The sequence below is a fragment of the Pristiophorus japonicus genome, chromosome 11 (assembly GCF_044704955.1).
Source record: "Pristiophorus japonicus isolate sPriJap1 chromosome 11, sPriJap1.hap1, whole genome shotgun sequence".
Taxonomy (NCBI): domain Eukaryota; kingdom Metazoa; phylum Chordata; class Chondrichthyes; family Pristiophoridae; genus Pristiophorus; species Pristiophorus japonicus.
In genome coordinates, this window is record NC_091987.1 from 87,681,567 (window position 1) to 87,698,623 (window position 17,057).

A 17,057-nucleotide genomic window follows, 5' to 3' on the forward strand; every position below is an offset into this window, starting at 1 on the left:
GCTTTTAGACAGGGAACCCAGGGTACAACCTGTGATGCATAGAAAAATACATAATGACATTTAAAAACAAATATCTATACCTGATTCTTGGGCTGCTAAATACTGCAATGCAGGCAAACTTTCAAAACAAAGGGAGGGAAATTCAATTTATATTGCATGTTGTAGAGAGGGTTAAGCAACCAAGGAAGAGTCAACATTTCTTGGACTATGGCAATGACCAATATAATCCCTTGCTCAATCTTGGTCAATTCTGAATAGAGCTATCTGCTCCATTTAATTAGTGATAGTAATGTAACTAGATCAGGCACAGAATTTAAAGTAAAGTAAAACTTTATTACAAATGAAGATGGCAAAAGTAATTCATCCTCATCAGGAGGTCGACATACTGAGATTTGAATTCTCACATTTTTAGCAAGACCAAGGGTGCTAGGGTGGCAAAGAAAGATGGCAAGTTTGTTACAACAGGTTTATAATAACGATTTGCACTATAAAGTTAAGAGCATTAATAAGTAGTGAAAGTTTTGCAACAGCAACCCTCCCCCAAATTAAATATTTGCCAACTTAACTGGTAAAAAGGACAAGCTGATAAACGGTATCTACATAAAGACTTTTCTGTGTGACGACTCAATTTTATTCACAAAGTACAAACACATACCATGTGGATCGCAGACAAGTTACACTGTTTACATCAAAAGCCCACTTCAGTTATGTTACACTGGCGCAAAAACAGTGACAGTAATTCCGGTGTAACACTTTATTCATTGTTGCAAACAAAAGCTGAAATGGTGACAATCAGAAAATAAATTAAATCCATGCGATTCCCAGTTGCAAATAAAACACAAACTTTGCTCAATTCAATTCGGAATAAACGAAGTCCAACATTTTCATGAGTTTCACTTTTCCCACAACTAAATGTGAAGTTCCTAGCCTTAAAGAAGCCTGTGGGACAGCCAAATCTGCAGTGATTAAAACCTAACACATGCTTCCCACAAATTATCTAGTCCTCCTCCTCAATTTTTGTACTGTCCAACTTCTTGCCTTCCCCATAAACAAACAGTAGGAAGTTCATCCCAAAAGTTTATGCCCAAATATGGAGCAGGAATCCAGCTCAAACAATTTATTAAGCTAGCTTACAACCTGCCAATGGGTTTGAGACCACTTTTACACTGCATTATCACTCTTATGTAAACATTTGGGTACCATGAAACTATTGTGGGTATGGTGACAACTTTTGCAGTTCCCAGAGGTCAAAGAATGTTATATATGTATGACACTCTAAGATCTGTCTTCCTAGTGTAAATATTGTGTACACATGACCAACTAACTTCTCCTACACTCGTGCTGATTATAAAGACAGCACAGGACAGTGCACAGAGGGCATAAAATGTTGATTTTATTTTAAGTTACTAAAGAACATTGACTAGTGTATTTTACATTCAAGATCTTGAGATCCAAAATATACAACACGTGATTTGTACATGCAACATTATAGTATTAACAGACTGCACAATCAGCAGGTACTACATCCAAAATGAAATGAGCTGTGTAATGCAACCTTCAAAACTATATACAAAGGAACTGTCAGAAAAGGGTTAAATGTACAGTACTCTTATTTTGGTCTTTAAAGAAATTGTTAGCTAAAAGGAGTTAAATTAGTTATGTGCTGTGTTGGCGCAACATTTTTAATTTGAATAGTTCAATTAATTTGGGATGCTATCACATTAAGATTTAAAATAAAATACAGTTGGCTTGACCTCCAAGGGTTAAACAAACCTTGTTGGCCCTGACAATCCATCAAATTTTGATAGATTTAAATAGTCTGCATGCAGCTTAGTAGCACAAGTCCCAGCACAGTGTAACACTCAAGTCTCCCAGCCACACACCATATCATGTTTACTCAATTTTAGTAAGACTAAATGATGTAGGAATTCAGAATCTTACAGCAGCATTTCACTGTACATAAAACCAACAATTAAATCATTTATTTTCCTCTTGAAAATCACAACCTATGGTAATCATGAAATACAACCATAAAATCTTCGATTTGGACAAATCAGGTTCAATGTTTGGAAACACCTTTGAATTTACTGCATTTCTCAGCAGCTTAGTGACTGTGTATCATGATATTTTTAAAAGGAGTAACATCTATCACAATGATATCCACAGCTTGAAATAACATTATCAGATGTCCGGGGGAGACTTACCACGGTCAGTTTGACTTTGTGTAGAAGAAAAAGCACGAGGGTAGAAAGAAAAAACAAAAACAGCCTACAAGACAATCTGGAGCATTTAAGCCCTAGACTATCATTTACTGGACTGATGCAGTCCCATTATATTTACCATAGTTCATAAACCAGCTCTGAGCCTTCTAATTCAGAATCCAAAGGGTTCTTTCTTCTGCAGACTATTTCTTCTTCTTTTCCTGCGTGGAGGTAAACCAAGAGTCCAGTAATTTTTTGCTGTAGTAGATCTGCCAGCCATGCACTTGCACTGCAATAACCAAGACCAAGTACATGACAGCCACAGCTGAAAAGCCAAAGATGAAACGGTAGGCCTTGCCATGCCGGTAGAGCTGCTGTGCCATGGGGAACATCTCCATGCTGCCATAAATGAGAGGGGCAATGGAGAAAAGCCCAGCACTGATCATAGAAAGCACAAGATAACTGATGTTGTTACGAGGGAAGGATACGAAACCAAAGATAGATGGTATGATGCTCAGCAGGTATGGGTATTCCCATTGGTATGGCATAGCTATCAGGTCATGTGACACCAACTTCATGTGACTGACAATAACCTGAAGAGTGAGCAGTGTCCAGATTACGAAGTGAGCAATAATCAGCTTCTTGATTTCAGACTTCAGAGTTACACTGGAATTGAAAGAACAGAAAAACAATTTTAAAATCATTTTCATCCCCACAGATAAGCATTCCAGACTCTGAAATACAAATGGCTTTGCATCTTATCTGCAAAAAGTATAGCTATTAGAATACAGTGGGCTCCTCTAGATTGATGGTATATCTCATCTTAATACTATTATACTGTCCCATGGACTGTTAAATATAGTCTTGTCCCACCTTTTCCCAAATGGAGACTTTGAGTCACTATCCAGGTTACTTATGTGCAGGAAAGGTGATGAAAACAAGTATTTTTTGAAGCTAAGTTCTCCTGTTGTATAGCTAAAAAAGACATCTTTATATAGTGCCTGATTTTCTCTCAAAGCATGTCAAGATACAATTTATTACTTTGAAGTCCAGTGACTTGCATAAGTAAACACAGTATCCATTTTCGGCTTGGTATCTCAAACTGCATTGAAAGACCAATTCATCTGTTTTCAGTGGCGTCAAGGGAAGAAAGTTTAAGACACTGGGAAAATTCTCTGCTCTTTAATGGATATCTGAACCATCAGAATACGCAAGCAGGGCCTCGGTTAAACATCTGATCTGGAGGGCTGCACCCCCAACAATGCAGCATCCACTCAGTACTGTAGTAGATTAGTAGCCTGGTTTAGATGCTCTGTATCAGAGGCAAGACTGCTACTAACTAAGCCAAGCCAATATTGAGCTTACAGAAGTACTAACAAAAGTCTGGGTGCAGATCCCTTTGAGGGGTTGGGGGAAACACATGGAGAAATGGCAAGCAAAAGTGATCAGAAAAAAATTAAATATAAAATGTTAATCCTGGGCAGCTATGCGACTTAGCGATTTGGACCCACAACATAATGCACCACAAAAGTGAGATATAGGTTCACACTTACACCTCCAACACAATAACTGATCGCTCTACAACAACTTGTATTTATATAGCACGTCCCAAGGCCCTTCACAGGAGTATTATGCGCCAAAGTAAGACACCGAGTCGCATAAGTAGAAATTAGTGCAGGTGACCAAAAGCTTGGTCAAAAGGGATAGGTTTTAAGGAGCGTCTTGAAGGAGGAGGAGTAGAGAGGTTTAGGCAAGAAGTTCCAGAGTTTGGGGCCTAGGCAACAGAAGGCACGGCCACCAATGGTTAAGCAATTACAATCAGGGATGCTCAGGAGAGCTGAATTAGAGGAGCGCAGACATCTCGGGGGGGGGGGGGGTTGTGGGCTGGAGGAGATTACAGAGATAGGAAGGGGCGAGGCCATGGAGAGATTTGAAAATAAGGATGAGAATTTTGAAATCGAGGCATTGCTTAACTGGGAGCCAATGTAGGTCAGCGACCACAGGGATGATGGGTGAGCAGGACTTGATGCAAGTTAGGACATAAGCTGCCGAGTTTAGGATCACCTTTAGTTTACATAGGGTAGAATGTGAGGGGCCAGCCAGGGATGCATTGGAATAGTCAAGTCTAGAGGTAACAAAGGCATGGATGAGGGCTTCAGCAACGGACGAGCTGAGGCAAGGGCGGAGACGGACGATGTTACGGAGGTGGAAATAGGCGGTCTTAGTTATGCTGCGCATATGTGGTCGAAAGCTCATTTCAGTGTCAAATATGACACCAAAGTTGCGAACAGTCTGGTTCAGCCTCAGACTGGAGCTGAGGAGGGGGGTGAAGTCAGTGGCTAGGGAACAGCGTTTGTGGTGGGGATCGAAAACACTTCCCAATATTCATTTGGAGAAAATTTCTGCTCATCCAGAACTGTATGTCGGACAAGCAGTCTGACAATTTAGAGACCATGGAGGGGTTGAGAAAAGTGGTAGTGAGGTAGAGCTGGGTATCATCAGTGTACATGTGGAAACTGACACTGTGTTTCCGGATGATGTCGCCAAGGGGCAACATGTAGTTGAGAAATAGGAAGGGGCCAAGGATAGATCCTTGGGTGGACACCAGAGGTAACGATGAGAGGGTGGGAAGAGAAGCCGTTGCAGATGATTCTCTGGCTACAATTAGATAGATAAGAATGGAACCAGGCAAGTGCAGTCCTACCCAGCTGGATGACGGTGGAGAAGCATTGAAGGATAGAGTGGTCAACCATGTCAAAGGCTGCAGACAAGTCGAGAAAGACGAGGAGGAATAGTTTGCCTTTGTCACAGTCACAAAGGATGTCATTTGTGACTTGTGAGAATGTTTCGGTACTGTGGCAGGAGCGTAAACCGGATTGGAGGGATTCAAACATGGAATTGCGGGAAAGGAGGGCATGGATTTGGGAGGCAACACATTCAAGGACTTTGGAGAGGAAAGTGACGTTGGAGATGGGGCAGTAGTTTGCAAGGATGGCACTGCGAGTTTCTAACTGAAGAGGGCACTGAATAGAGGTCAGGTACCTTCCTGTAGGGTAAACTGAAGGCATGTCACACTGGGGATTCTTACACACCTTTTAGCAGTCAATTAAAATGCAGCATTGACCGAGATCTTAAGCAGATCATTAACCTCACCCTCTTGATCAGGAATGGTGCATGGCACAGGAACACCACAATAGATAAGGGGAAGATGCTTGAATACCCATCGTTGTATGGTCTTACTTGATTTCGGTAAACTCAGAAAAAGGAAATTGCTATCATTCTGCAGTGCAAAACACACCATCAACACCAACTCTCAGAGCTTTGTGCCATGTTGGATCATCCTCATGTATAACCCTGGGTGGATGCAGCAGAGACCGGAGTACTGAGCTTGCACACCAATTTTTAATAACATATTTCCAAGTAGCACCAGATCAGAGAGCTTTGAGTGGTGATGAACTCTACTCAAAAAAGGACGATCATACCCACAGTAGGTAATTTAACATTTTTCCTTGTTACATCAACTCCCTATACAAAAGTATATTGAAATAGCACAGAGTCTGGGAGGTAGCACTCGAGAACCTAAAATGAGCTTAAAGCATGGCAGCAACAAAACACATCTTTCTAACCAGCATTTCAAAACACTATAACTTAGCACATATATGGCAGTTGTTTCAAGTAGTTCTATCAACAGCACAGCAAATCCCTCTACATACTAAGGTATTACACGCAGGTAGAAAGATCTATGAAGTTCATTAATTTTACATAAGGCGGCTTGACAGCGTAGATTCTGAGAGGCTGTTTCCCCTGCCTGGATAGTCTAGAACTAGGGTTCACAGTCTCAGGATAAGGGTTCAGCCATTTAAGATGGAGATGAGGAGAAATTTCTTCACTCAGAGGGTTGTGAATCTTTGGACTTCTCTACCCCAAAGACACTCAGTCATTGACTATATTCAAGACTGAGATAGATAGATATTTGGATATTTTGGGCACTAACAGAATCAAGGGATATGGGAATAGGGCAGGAAAGTGGAGTTGATGTAGAAGATCAGACATGATCTTACTGAATGGATTAGGCCATATGGCCTACTCCTGCTCCTATTTCTTATGTTATGAAATGAGGACTAACTTGATCGGTTAGCTCAAAACACACACTCTGGTGGTGGAATTCAACCTGTCCTGTACATTTCTAAATTTGCAGACGACACCAACTTGAGGAGGATAGTCAACACTGAGGGGGAACTACAACAAATGACAAGATTACATTAATAAGCTTGAAGAATGTGCATATAATGGCAATTGAATTTCAACATCTATTTTGGACCAAAAAAGAATACAACAGGATACTTTCTAATTGGTGAAAAGCTAAAAACAGTGGATGTCCAAAGAGATTTGGGGATTCAGGTAAAAAGATTAAAATGTCATGAACAAGTACAGAAAATAATCAAAGGCTAATGGAATGCTGGCCTTTATATCTAGAGGACTAAAGTACAAGGGGATAGAAGTTATGCTGCAGCTGTACAAAACCCTGGTTAGACCACACCTGGAGTACTGTGAGCAGTTCTAGGCACCATGCCTTAGAAAGGTTATATTGGCCTTGGAGGGAGTGCAGCATAGGTTTACCAGAACGATAGCCAGACTTCTAGAGTTAAGTTAGGAGAGATTACACAAACTAGAATTTAGAAGGTTATGGGGTGATCTGATCAGTTTTCAGGATATTAAGGGGAACAGATAGGGTAGATAGAAAAAAAACTATTTCCACTGGTTAGGGATTCTAGGACTAGGGGGCGGGGCGTTAGTCTAAAAATTAGAGCTGAACCTTTCAGGAGTGAAATTAGGAAACACTTCTACACACAAAGGTTGGTTGAAGTTTGGAACTCTTCCACAAACGACAATGATACTAGATCAATTGTTAATATTAAATCAGAGCTTGATAGCTTTCTGTTAACCAAAGGCAGGTATATGGGGTTGGATCACAGATCAGCCATGATCACAGTGAATGGCAGAACAGGCTCAAGGGGATGAATGGCCTACTCCTGTTCCTAACAATGATAAATCTGAGGTACAGGTACAACGTCCGAAATCCGAAATCCTCGGGACCTACTCCGTCCAGTTTTTGGGTTTTTCCGGATTTCAGAAAAGAAAACCAAAAGTCTGAAATCCAGAATCCTCTACCAAATCCGTGCTGGATTTTGAGCGGCGAGGTCCAAAATCTGTCAAAGCCCGAATGGATTCGGGTTTTGCCTCAAAAATGGCTGTTTTTTGGAAAATAACAGCAATAAGCAAAATGTCCGGTTTTTGGACAATTCCGGTTTTCGGAGTTCCAGATTCGGGACATTGCACCTGCATTACATTTTGGTAAGAAAAATAAGGGTGTCACATATTAATTAGAAAATAAAAATCTAAATGAGGTAGAGGAGCAAAAGGACCTGGGAGTACAAATACACAAATCTCAAAGTTGCGATGCAGGTCAATAAGGCTGTAACAAAAGCAAACCATGCACGATGGTCTATTTCTAGTGGAATAGAATTGAAAAGTACAGAAGTTATGCTAAACTTGTGTCGAACCTTGGCTTGACCACACTTGGAATAATGCGTGCCATTCTGGTTGCCATATTATAAAAAGGATAGCGAGGCATTTGAGAGGGGGATGCAAAAATATTTACAAGGATGATACCAGAACTGCACCAGGAAAGTATGAACAGGCTGGGTCTCTTATCTTGAAAAGAGAAGGCTGAGGAGTGACCTAATAGAAGTCTGTAAAATTTTAAAGGGTTTGATTAGAGTATACACAGAAAGAATGTGTCCGCTCGTGGGGAAGAGCAAAACTAGAGACCATCAATATAAAATAGTCACCAAGAAATCAAATGGGGAACTCAGAAGAATCTTCTTTATCCAGAGTGGTGAGAATGTGGAACTCTCGACCACCGGGAGTAGTTGAGGCAAATAGTATAGATGCATTTAAGGGAAAGCTAGATAAACATATGAGGAAGGGGGGAATAGATGGTAATGCTGATAGTCAGATGAGGATGGATGTGAGGAGGCTTGAGTGGAGTATAAACGTCAGCAAGGACTGGTTGGGTCAAATGGCTTGTTTCCATACTGTATATTCTGTTTCTATGCTGTATACTCGATGTAATTTAGGCTTGCATGATCCCAACTTCAGACACTGTGCTACTTTGATATACTTTTGTGCAAGAAGTTGAACTATTGAGGTGTTAAATGGACATTCTGAAAGGAGTTCTGGCAGCACAACTGTTTTAGGTGTAAAACGTAAGGTGGCAAGAAACAATAGCCTTGAAAGGTTCCAGCAACTTGTCCAAAATAAGATTCAAATCCCAATATTTACACCATTAAATCCAGTTCACTGCTCCTGGGTCTACAATTCTGCTGCTGGGTCACAGATGCTGGTCTCGGATTCCAACCTAAACAAGCACCAGTATAAAAGTGGCTAAGACAGTACAGCCAGAGTATCCCAAGGGACTGCAATTATAGACTTTACACAAATATTTTCTATTTAACACTGTAAAATTTCAGAGTTGAAACCAAAGGATGTAAACCTGAAAACAAAAGCAAAATACCGCAGATGCTGGAATCTGAAATAAAAACAGAAAATGCTGGAAATCTCAGCAGGGCAGGCAGCATCTGTGGAGAGAAACAGAGTAACGTTTCAGGTCGATGACCCTTCATCTGGTCAGATAACCCAAGTCAAATAGAGGGTCGGTGGTTTACTGTATAATATCTCATCCAGCTCAATAAATCTTGAGTGATTTTGTGAGGACACCTGATGGCACAGCTAGAAGGTCCAAGAATTATGTTTTCTTTGACTAGTAAGGGTTCTAGCTTACTTTACCTACATCTTATGAATGTACTGGCCAAGAAGAAATATATGGCATGAGCCAGCTACAATGAATAAGTATTTTATGTGGTTGAATCTGATTTTTCCTGAGCTTATCAAATATAACACTCTCCTTCCTAACAAAGTAACAGCACCACAGACTTAGTCTTTTAGAGTTGCAAAGTTATTCAGCTACTCAAAAATATAACCTTGATCACGTGGTTAGTCTTGGGTCCTTTCTCCTTCCCAACTCATGAAGAAGCTATTGGCCATCACAGGGATGATAGTATGATTGAATGTACATAGATATGTGAAGAGAAAAAGATTACTGAAGACAAATGTAGGTTCCTTGCAGTCAGATTCAGGTGAATTTATAATGGGGAACAAAGAAATGGCAGACCAGTTGAACAAATACTTTGGTTCTGACCTCACGAAGGAAGACACAAATAACCTTCCAGAAGTACTAGGGGACCAAGGGTCTAGTGAGAAGGAGGAACTGAAGGATATCCTTATTAGGTGGGAAATTGTGTTAGGCAAATTGATAGGATTAAAGGCTGATAAATCCTCGGGGCCTGATAGTCTGCATCCCAGAGTGCTTAAGGAAGTGGCCCTAGAAATAGTGGATGCATTGGTGATCATTTTCCAACAGTCTATCGACTCTGGATCAGTTCCTACAAACTGGAGAGTAGCTAATGTAAGACCACTTTAAGAAATGAGGGAGAGAGAAAACGGATAATTATAGACTGGTTAGCCTGACATCAGTAGTGGGGAAAATGTTGGAACCAATTATTAAAGATGAAATAACAGCGCATTTGGAAAGCAGTGACGGGATCAGTCCAAGTCAACATGGATTTATGAAAGGGAAATCATGCTTGACAAATCTTCTGGAATTTTTTGAGGATGTAACTAGTAGAGTGGACAAGGGAGAACCAGTGGATGTGGTGTATTTGGACTTTCAAAAGGCTTTTGGCAAGGTCCCACACAAGAGATTGATGTGCAAAATTAAAGCACATGGTATTGGGAGTAATGTACTGACGTGGATAAAAGAACTGGTTGGCAGACAGGAAGCAGAGAGTCGGGATAAATGAGTCCTTTTCAGAATGGCAGGCAGTGACTAGTGGGGTGCCGCAGGGCTCAGTGCTGGGACCCCAGCTATTTACAATATACATTAATGATTTGGATGAAGGAATTGAGTGTATTATCTCCAAGTTTGCAGATGACACTAAACTGGATGGCGGTGTGAGCTGTGAAGAGGACGCTAAGAGGCTGCAGGGTGACTTGGATAGGTTAGATGAGTGGGTAAATGCATGGCAGATGCAGTATGATGTGGATAAATGTGAGGTTATCCACTTTGGTGGCAAAAACACGAAGGCAGAATATTATCTGAGTGGCAGATTAGGAAAAGGGGAGGTGCAACGAGACCTGGGTGTCATGGTACATCAGTCATTGAAAGCTGGCATGCAGGTACAGCAGGTGGTGAAGAAGGCAAATGGTATGCTGGCCTTCATAGCTAGGGGTTTTGAGTATAGGAGCAGGGAGGTCTTACTGCAGTTGTACAGGGCCTTTGTGGCCTCATCTGGAATATTGTGTTCAGTTTTGGTCTCCTAATCTGAGGAAGGACATTCTTGCTATTGAGGGAGTGCAACAAAGGTTCACCATACTGATTCCCAGGATGGCTGGACTGACATGAGAGGAGACTGGGCCTTTATTCACTGGAGTTTAGAAGGATGAGAGGGGATCTCATAGAAACATACAAAATTCTGATGGGACTGGACAGGTTAGATGCAGGAAGAATGTTCCCAATATTGGGGAAGTCCAGAACCAGAGGACACAGTCTAAGGATAAGGGGTAAGCCATTTAGGATGAGGAGAAACCTCTTCACTCGGAGTTGTTAACCTGTGAAATTCCCTACCGCAGAGAGTTGTTGATGCCAGTTCATTGGATATATTCAATTAGATATGGCCCTTACAGCTAAAGGGATCAAGGGGTATGGAGAGAAAGCAGGAAAGGGGTACGGAGGTGAATGATCAGCCATGATCTTTATTGAATAGTGGTGCAGGCTCGAAGGGCCGAATGGCTTACTCCTGTACCTATTTTCTATGTTTCTATGTCTCCCAGAGACAAGGTGGATGGGTATTTCAATTCAGGCACTGCCCAATGACTGCTTCCGTGTCAGTAAAAGACTAAATAATTCAGTCAATTTAGGGGGATGGATCCCCAATATAGAGGAGAGCGCATTGTGAGCAGCGAATACAGTACAGGTGGAACTTCCCAAATCCGGAGTCCCAAAAACCAGAATGTTCCAAAATCCAGACATCGCTGATCGGTGGAGTCGTCGTCCAAAATCTGGACATATGTTCCGAAATCCGGACATTTTTTTTTTTTTTAAACGGCGCCTCTGTATAATCAGTCCACACCAATGTTGCCAAATTCCTCTTGATCAAATTAAACTCACTTCAACTCAACCAGAACTCTTACACAATGCTGTACAATTACTGTCCCCATTTCCCCCCCCCACCAGCCCAAATCTTTTCCCATCCTTCTGAAAAGAACTTGCATTTATATTGTGGCTTTCATGATCTCAAGACATTCAAAAGCACTGATCTTTCCTGAGGCATGGTTCCAGAGGTGTTGAGGAGCTGGTTATTGGCCAGAAACATGCGCTACTGTCACTAGAAGCGAGACGGTAGTCCAGCTGTTTTTAACCTAATCTAGATGTTTCACCTCGTCAGTCCCCTACACAAAAAAAAGGAACTTGACTAGATAATCTGAGGGTAGAAGTGCCCATCAGTGAAGTTTGCATACATGCACTTATTGCACACAAAGGGCTGGAAATTAGTTTTTTGGTGATAGCGGTACTTTTTTGGCATTTTTCGTCAAAAATACCGTAATCACTCCGCTCTTTTTTTAAAAAAAAGGCTCAAGTTTCATTAGAAAATGCGGCCAGCGTTAAAAATCGGCGCTGCACGAGGATTCACGGTGGAAACCGCAGTCCTCACTGAGGCCGATTACCTCTGAGAGAGGCCTTGAGAAAACAAAAAAAAATTGCAAAAAAACAAATCACAAAACATTCACAAGACACTTAACTATTGAATCGCTGAAAAAGAATGTAAAAATTCATTTTTTGCAGGTCTTCATACCTATTGCTGTTATTGTGGCTGCAATGCAGGTTTTTCTCGGGCGGTTTTTTTCCGCCCAGAATACGGGTGCTCCAAAAGTCAAAATTAAGGCAACAGCAGTATTTCTAGTCTTGCATGCCAGTGGTCCACTTTTCAGTAGTATTTAAAAGCTGCCGGCACAAGACTTTGGCGAAACTAGTGGATTACCGTTTTCCGGCAAAAACAGTGAAATATTGTCGAAAAAACGGTCACAAGGTTGGTGAATTTCCAACCCATATTATCAATCGTAAGTATCCATTGTTAAAGCAAAATCAATCTTTCTCCTTCCCAACTCTCCCCACTCCAACCTTCTTATAGCCTCATACTCGGCCCAGGGGTTTCCAGATTCGGGACTTCGGATTTCATCTCCAAAATCCGGAAACACCTGAAACTCGGCCCAGGGGTTGAAATCCGAAATACTCGAAACTCGGCCCCGGGGTTTCCAGATTCGGGCCGTCTGATTTCTGTTTCGAAATCTGGAAAAACTCGAAAACCAGAATGGCCTCAGTCCCGAGGTTTCCGGATTTTGGAAGTTGTACCTGTATACTGAATTGAAAGAGGTACAAGTAAATCGCTGTTTCACCTGAGTATTTGGGGCCCTGGATAGTGGGAATGGAGGTGAAAGAGAGCTGTTGCATCTCCTGCGCTTGCACGGGAAGGTGCCGTAGGAAGGAGCGGGGACGCTGGAAGTGTACCAGGGTATCGCAGAGGGAATGGTCCCTTCGGAATGGGATGTGTTTGGTGGTGGCATTGAGCTGGAGGTGGCAGAGGGTGATCCGTTGAATGTGGAGGCTGGTGGAGTGGAAGGTGAGGGCAAAGGGGACCCTACTGTGGTTCTGGGAGGGAGAGGAAAGGGTGAAGGCAGAAGTGCGGGAAATAGGACGGACACGATCGAGGGCACTATCAACCATAGTGATGGGGTATCCTCGATTGAGGAAGAAGGAACTAGTGGGATGCTGCAGGGATCAGTGCTGGGGCCTCAACTATTTGCAATCTATATTAATGGCTTGGATGAAGAGACTGAGTGTAATGTAGCCAAGTTTGCTGCTGATACAAAGATGGGTGGGAAAGCAAATTGTGAGGACACAAAAAATCTGCAAAGGGATATAGACAGGCTAAGTGAATGGGCAAAAATTTGGCAGATGGAGTATAATGTTAGAAAGTGTGAGGTCATGCACTTTGGCAGAAAAAATAAAAAAGCAAATTATTATTTAAATGGAGAAAAATTGCAAAATGCTGCAGTACAGAGGGACCTGGAGGTCCTTGTGCATGAAACACAAAAAGTTCGTATGCAGGTATAGCAATTAATCAGGAAGGCAAATGGAGTATTGGCCTTTATTGCAAGAGGGATGGAGTATAAAAGCATAGAAGTACTGCTACAACTGTACAGGGTATTGGTGAGGCCACACCTGGAGTATTGCGTACAGTTTTGGTCTCCATATTTAAGGAAGGATATACTTGCATTGGAGGCTGTTCAGAGAAGGTTAACTCGGTTGATTCCGGAGATGAGGGGATTAACTTAAGATAAGTTGAATAGGTTGGGTATATATTCATTGGAGTTCAGAAGAGTGAGAGGTGATCTTATCGAAACATATAAGATAATGAGGGGGCTCGACAAGGTGGATGCAGAGAGGATATTTCCACTCATAGGGGAAACTAAAACTAGGGGACATAGTGCCAGAATAAGGGGCCGCCCATTTAAAACTGAAATGAGGAGGAATTTCTTCTCTCAGAGGATTGTAAATCTAAGGAATTCTCTGCCCCAGAGAGCTGTGGAGGCTGGGTCATGGAATATATTTAAGGCGAAGATAGACAGATTTTTGAGCGACAAGGGAATAAAGGGTTATGGGGAGCAAGCAAGGAAGTGGAGCTGAGTTCATGATCAGTCAGGCATGATCTTATTAAATGGTGAAGCAGGCTCGAAGGACCAAATGGTCTACTCCTGCTCCTATTTCTTATATTCTTATGAAGACATATCTGAAGCACTAGTGTGGAACGTGGGATCGTCAGAACAGATACAACGGAGGCAAAGAAACTGGGAGAATGGAATAGATTCCATACAGGAAGCGCGGTGGGAAGAAGTGTAATGAAGGTAGCTGTGGGCTTATATAGTTATTGGTTGACAGCCTATCCCCAGAAATAGAGCTGACATATTGGCAGCACTGGTGTGGAAGGTGGCATCGTCAGAATGCCACCTTTCACACCAGTGCTTTCAATACATCACTACCACCACCAAACACATTTCCCCTCCACTCCCCTTCCCTTCCAAGATTTTGAAGGGACCATTCCCTCTATGACACCATGGTCCACTCTTATGAAATCCGCTCCCCTTCCCATACAAGCGCTGGAGATGCAGCACCTGCCCATTCTCCCCCCTCCCTTTCCACTGTCCAGGACCCCAAAAATTCCTTCCAGGTGAACCAACAATTTACTTGCATTTCGTTCAATTTCGTATACTCTATTTGCTGTTCAAAATGCAGTCTCCTCTACACTAGGACACCAAGCACAGATTGGGCGATCGCTTTTCTGAACACCTCTGTTCGGTCCACAAATGCTTCCGGTCACTTGCCATTTTAATTCTCTGTCCCATTCTGAGCTCTCTGTCCTCAGCCTTCTACACTGTCTCAATGAAGCTTAGTGGGTGCTCGAGCAACAGCACCTCATCTTTCAATTAGGCATTTACAATCTTCTGGACTCAACATTGATTTCAATGACTTCAGATCATAAACAGTGTTTCCGTTTTTCAGACAGCAGGTGCTGATGATTGTTTACTGTTGTCATTAACACCTTCTGCACCCATCTTTTGTCTCTTTACTTGTCCCATTACCATCATCCCGTTTGTCATTTAATGACTCCTGCCCTCCACCAGTCACAGACCTTCCCCTTAGTTCTTTCCTCTGCTCCCTCCCCATTGTTTTCCTGGCTCTGTACTTGCTTATAAACTGTTAAATCTCTAACTTCTCCCAGTTTTGTGAAAAGGTCTTTGACCTGAAACATTAACTGTTTCTCCATAGATGCTCCCTGACCTGGAGTATTTCCAGCATTTTCTGTCCTTTTCAGATTTCCAGCATCCACAGTATTTTACTTTTGTCTATGAAGGTAGGGTTGCAGTAGTCAGAACAGTTAAGTAAATGGCATTTTTGTTTGTTCCGTAAAAATACAATTCAAATAATTTATTAAAAAAGTACCTCATCTGATAGTGTGAAGCTACTTTCTCTCTATGGTGGTAGTCACTGCCATCTGTTCCTGTTGCACGTGGACCAGCATGGGATGCCATGGTGAACAATGAAATTCCAGACCTATTGGGAATTAGAATACCAAGTTAGCCAGGTCCCCTGGTGACCCAGTGTAAGCTACTCCCTCCATCTCTGTAAATCTCACTTGTTTCCTCTATAGAGCAGAGAAGGCTAAGAGATTTGAGAGTGGTATGCAAAATCATGAATGGGAACGGATGAAAGTGTAAGTAAAGAGAAATTGTTTCCAGGCAGAGTAGTCAGGTACCAGACACAGATTTAAGGTGACTGGCAAACGAACTAGAGGCAAAATGAGGAAACATTATTGGGGGTTATGATCTGGAATGGTCAGCCTGAAAGGGTGCTGAAAACAGATTCAATAGTAACATTGAAAAGAGAATTGGATAAATACAAGAAGGGAAATCATTTACGAAGGCTATGGGGAAAGAGCTGGGGAGTGGGATTAATTGGATAGCTCTACCAAAGAGCCAGCACAGGCATGATGGGCTGAATGGCCTCCTTCTGTGCTGTATCATTCTATAAAATCACAACCACAGCCTCTTTCTAATTCTCACTCCCTCTCACGGTCCAGTGCCCTGGCCAATATTTATCCCTCAACCAACATAATAAAAAGATTATATGGTCATTATCACATTGCTGCTTTTGGGACCTTGCTGTGTGCAAATCGGCTGTCGCGTCTCCTACATGACAACACAGTGCCTACATTTCAAATCATCATAGGCAGTCCCTCGGAATCAAGGAAGGCTTGCTTCCACTCCTAAAGTGAGTCCTTTGGTGGCTGAATAATCCAATGCGAAAGCCACAGCCCGTCACAGGTGGGACAGACATTCGTCAGGGAAAGGGTGGGACTGATTTACCACACGCTCCTTCTGCTGCCTGTGCCTGACCTCTTCACACTAGCGGCGTTGCGATTCGAAGAGCTCTCCCGGATGCACTTCCTCCACTTAGGGCGGTCTTTGGCCAGGGGCTCCCAGGTGTCAGTGGTGATGTTGCACTTTACCAGGAAGGCTTTGAGGGTGTCCTTGTAACGTTTCCACTGCCCACCTTTGGCTGGTTTGAGCAACTGTTTAGGGAGCCTCCTGTCTGGCATGCAAACTAAGTGGCCTGCCCAGCGAAGCTGATCGAGTGTGGTCAGTGCTTCATTGGCGGTAAAGCACTTTCAGACGTCCCCAAGTCGTGAAAGGTGCTACATAAATGTAAATCTTTTCTTTTTCACGTCCTTTCTCCGTCTCGCTCCCACCTCTCTTCTCCCAGTCCCGCTTTCCCCATCTCCCGGGGCCGCTCCGGACCCGATCCCGAGGCCTGCCCACCTCAGCCTCGAGAGCCGGCCGCCGCCGACTGACGGTCCAGCAGCGGGCGGCACCGCGCGCAATCCCAATCTGGCCGAATTGCAGCAACGAAATAGAAGCCGGAAAACCCGGGCCTCGGCTGTGAGCAGCGGGGCGGCGGGCTGGGCCGGGCCGCTGGCGATCCGACTGGGGGAGTGCCGGGCCGGTGACGATGTGAATGGAGGAGGAGGGTGATCGGTGCCGGGCCGGTGACGATGTGTATGGAGGGGGAGGGTGACCGGTGCCGGTGACGATTATGGTGACGATGTGTATGAGGGGAGA

At 43.0% G+C, this 17,057-nt stretch overlaps 2 protein-coding genes across 2 annotated transcripts in view; both read right to left on the reverse strand.

Moving 5' to 3' along the window:
* Window positions 1-2,411, reverse strand: part of adgrg7.1 (adhesion G protein-coupled receptor G7, tandem duplicate 1) — a 103,369-nt gene extending 100,958 nt beyond the window's left edge. The window contains exon 1 of the mRNA XM_070893683.1: window positions 2,341-2,411. Coding sequence (XP_070749784.1) covers window positions 2,341-2,350 — 10 coding nt within the window. The 5' untranslated portion in view covers window positions 2,351-2,411. The remainder of the gene's footprint in view (window positions 1-2,340) is intronic.
* Window positions 313-16,723, reverse strand: jagn1a (jagunal homolog 1a). Its single transcript, XM_070893686.1, has 3 exons — window positions 16,305-16,723; window positions 15,382-15,492; window positions 313-2,867 (listed from the first exon to the last, which is right to left on the reverse strand). The coding sequence occupies exons 1-3, from the start codon at window positions 16,535-16,537 to the stop codon at window positions 2,405-2,407; spliced, it is 807 nt and encodes a 268-aa protein (XP_070749787.1). The 5' UTR covers window positions 16,538-16,723; the 3' UTR covers window positions 313-2,404.
* Between the last annotated feature and the right edge of the window lie 334 nt (window positions 16,724-17,057).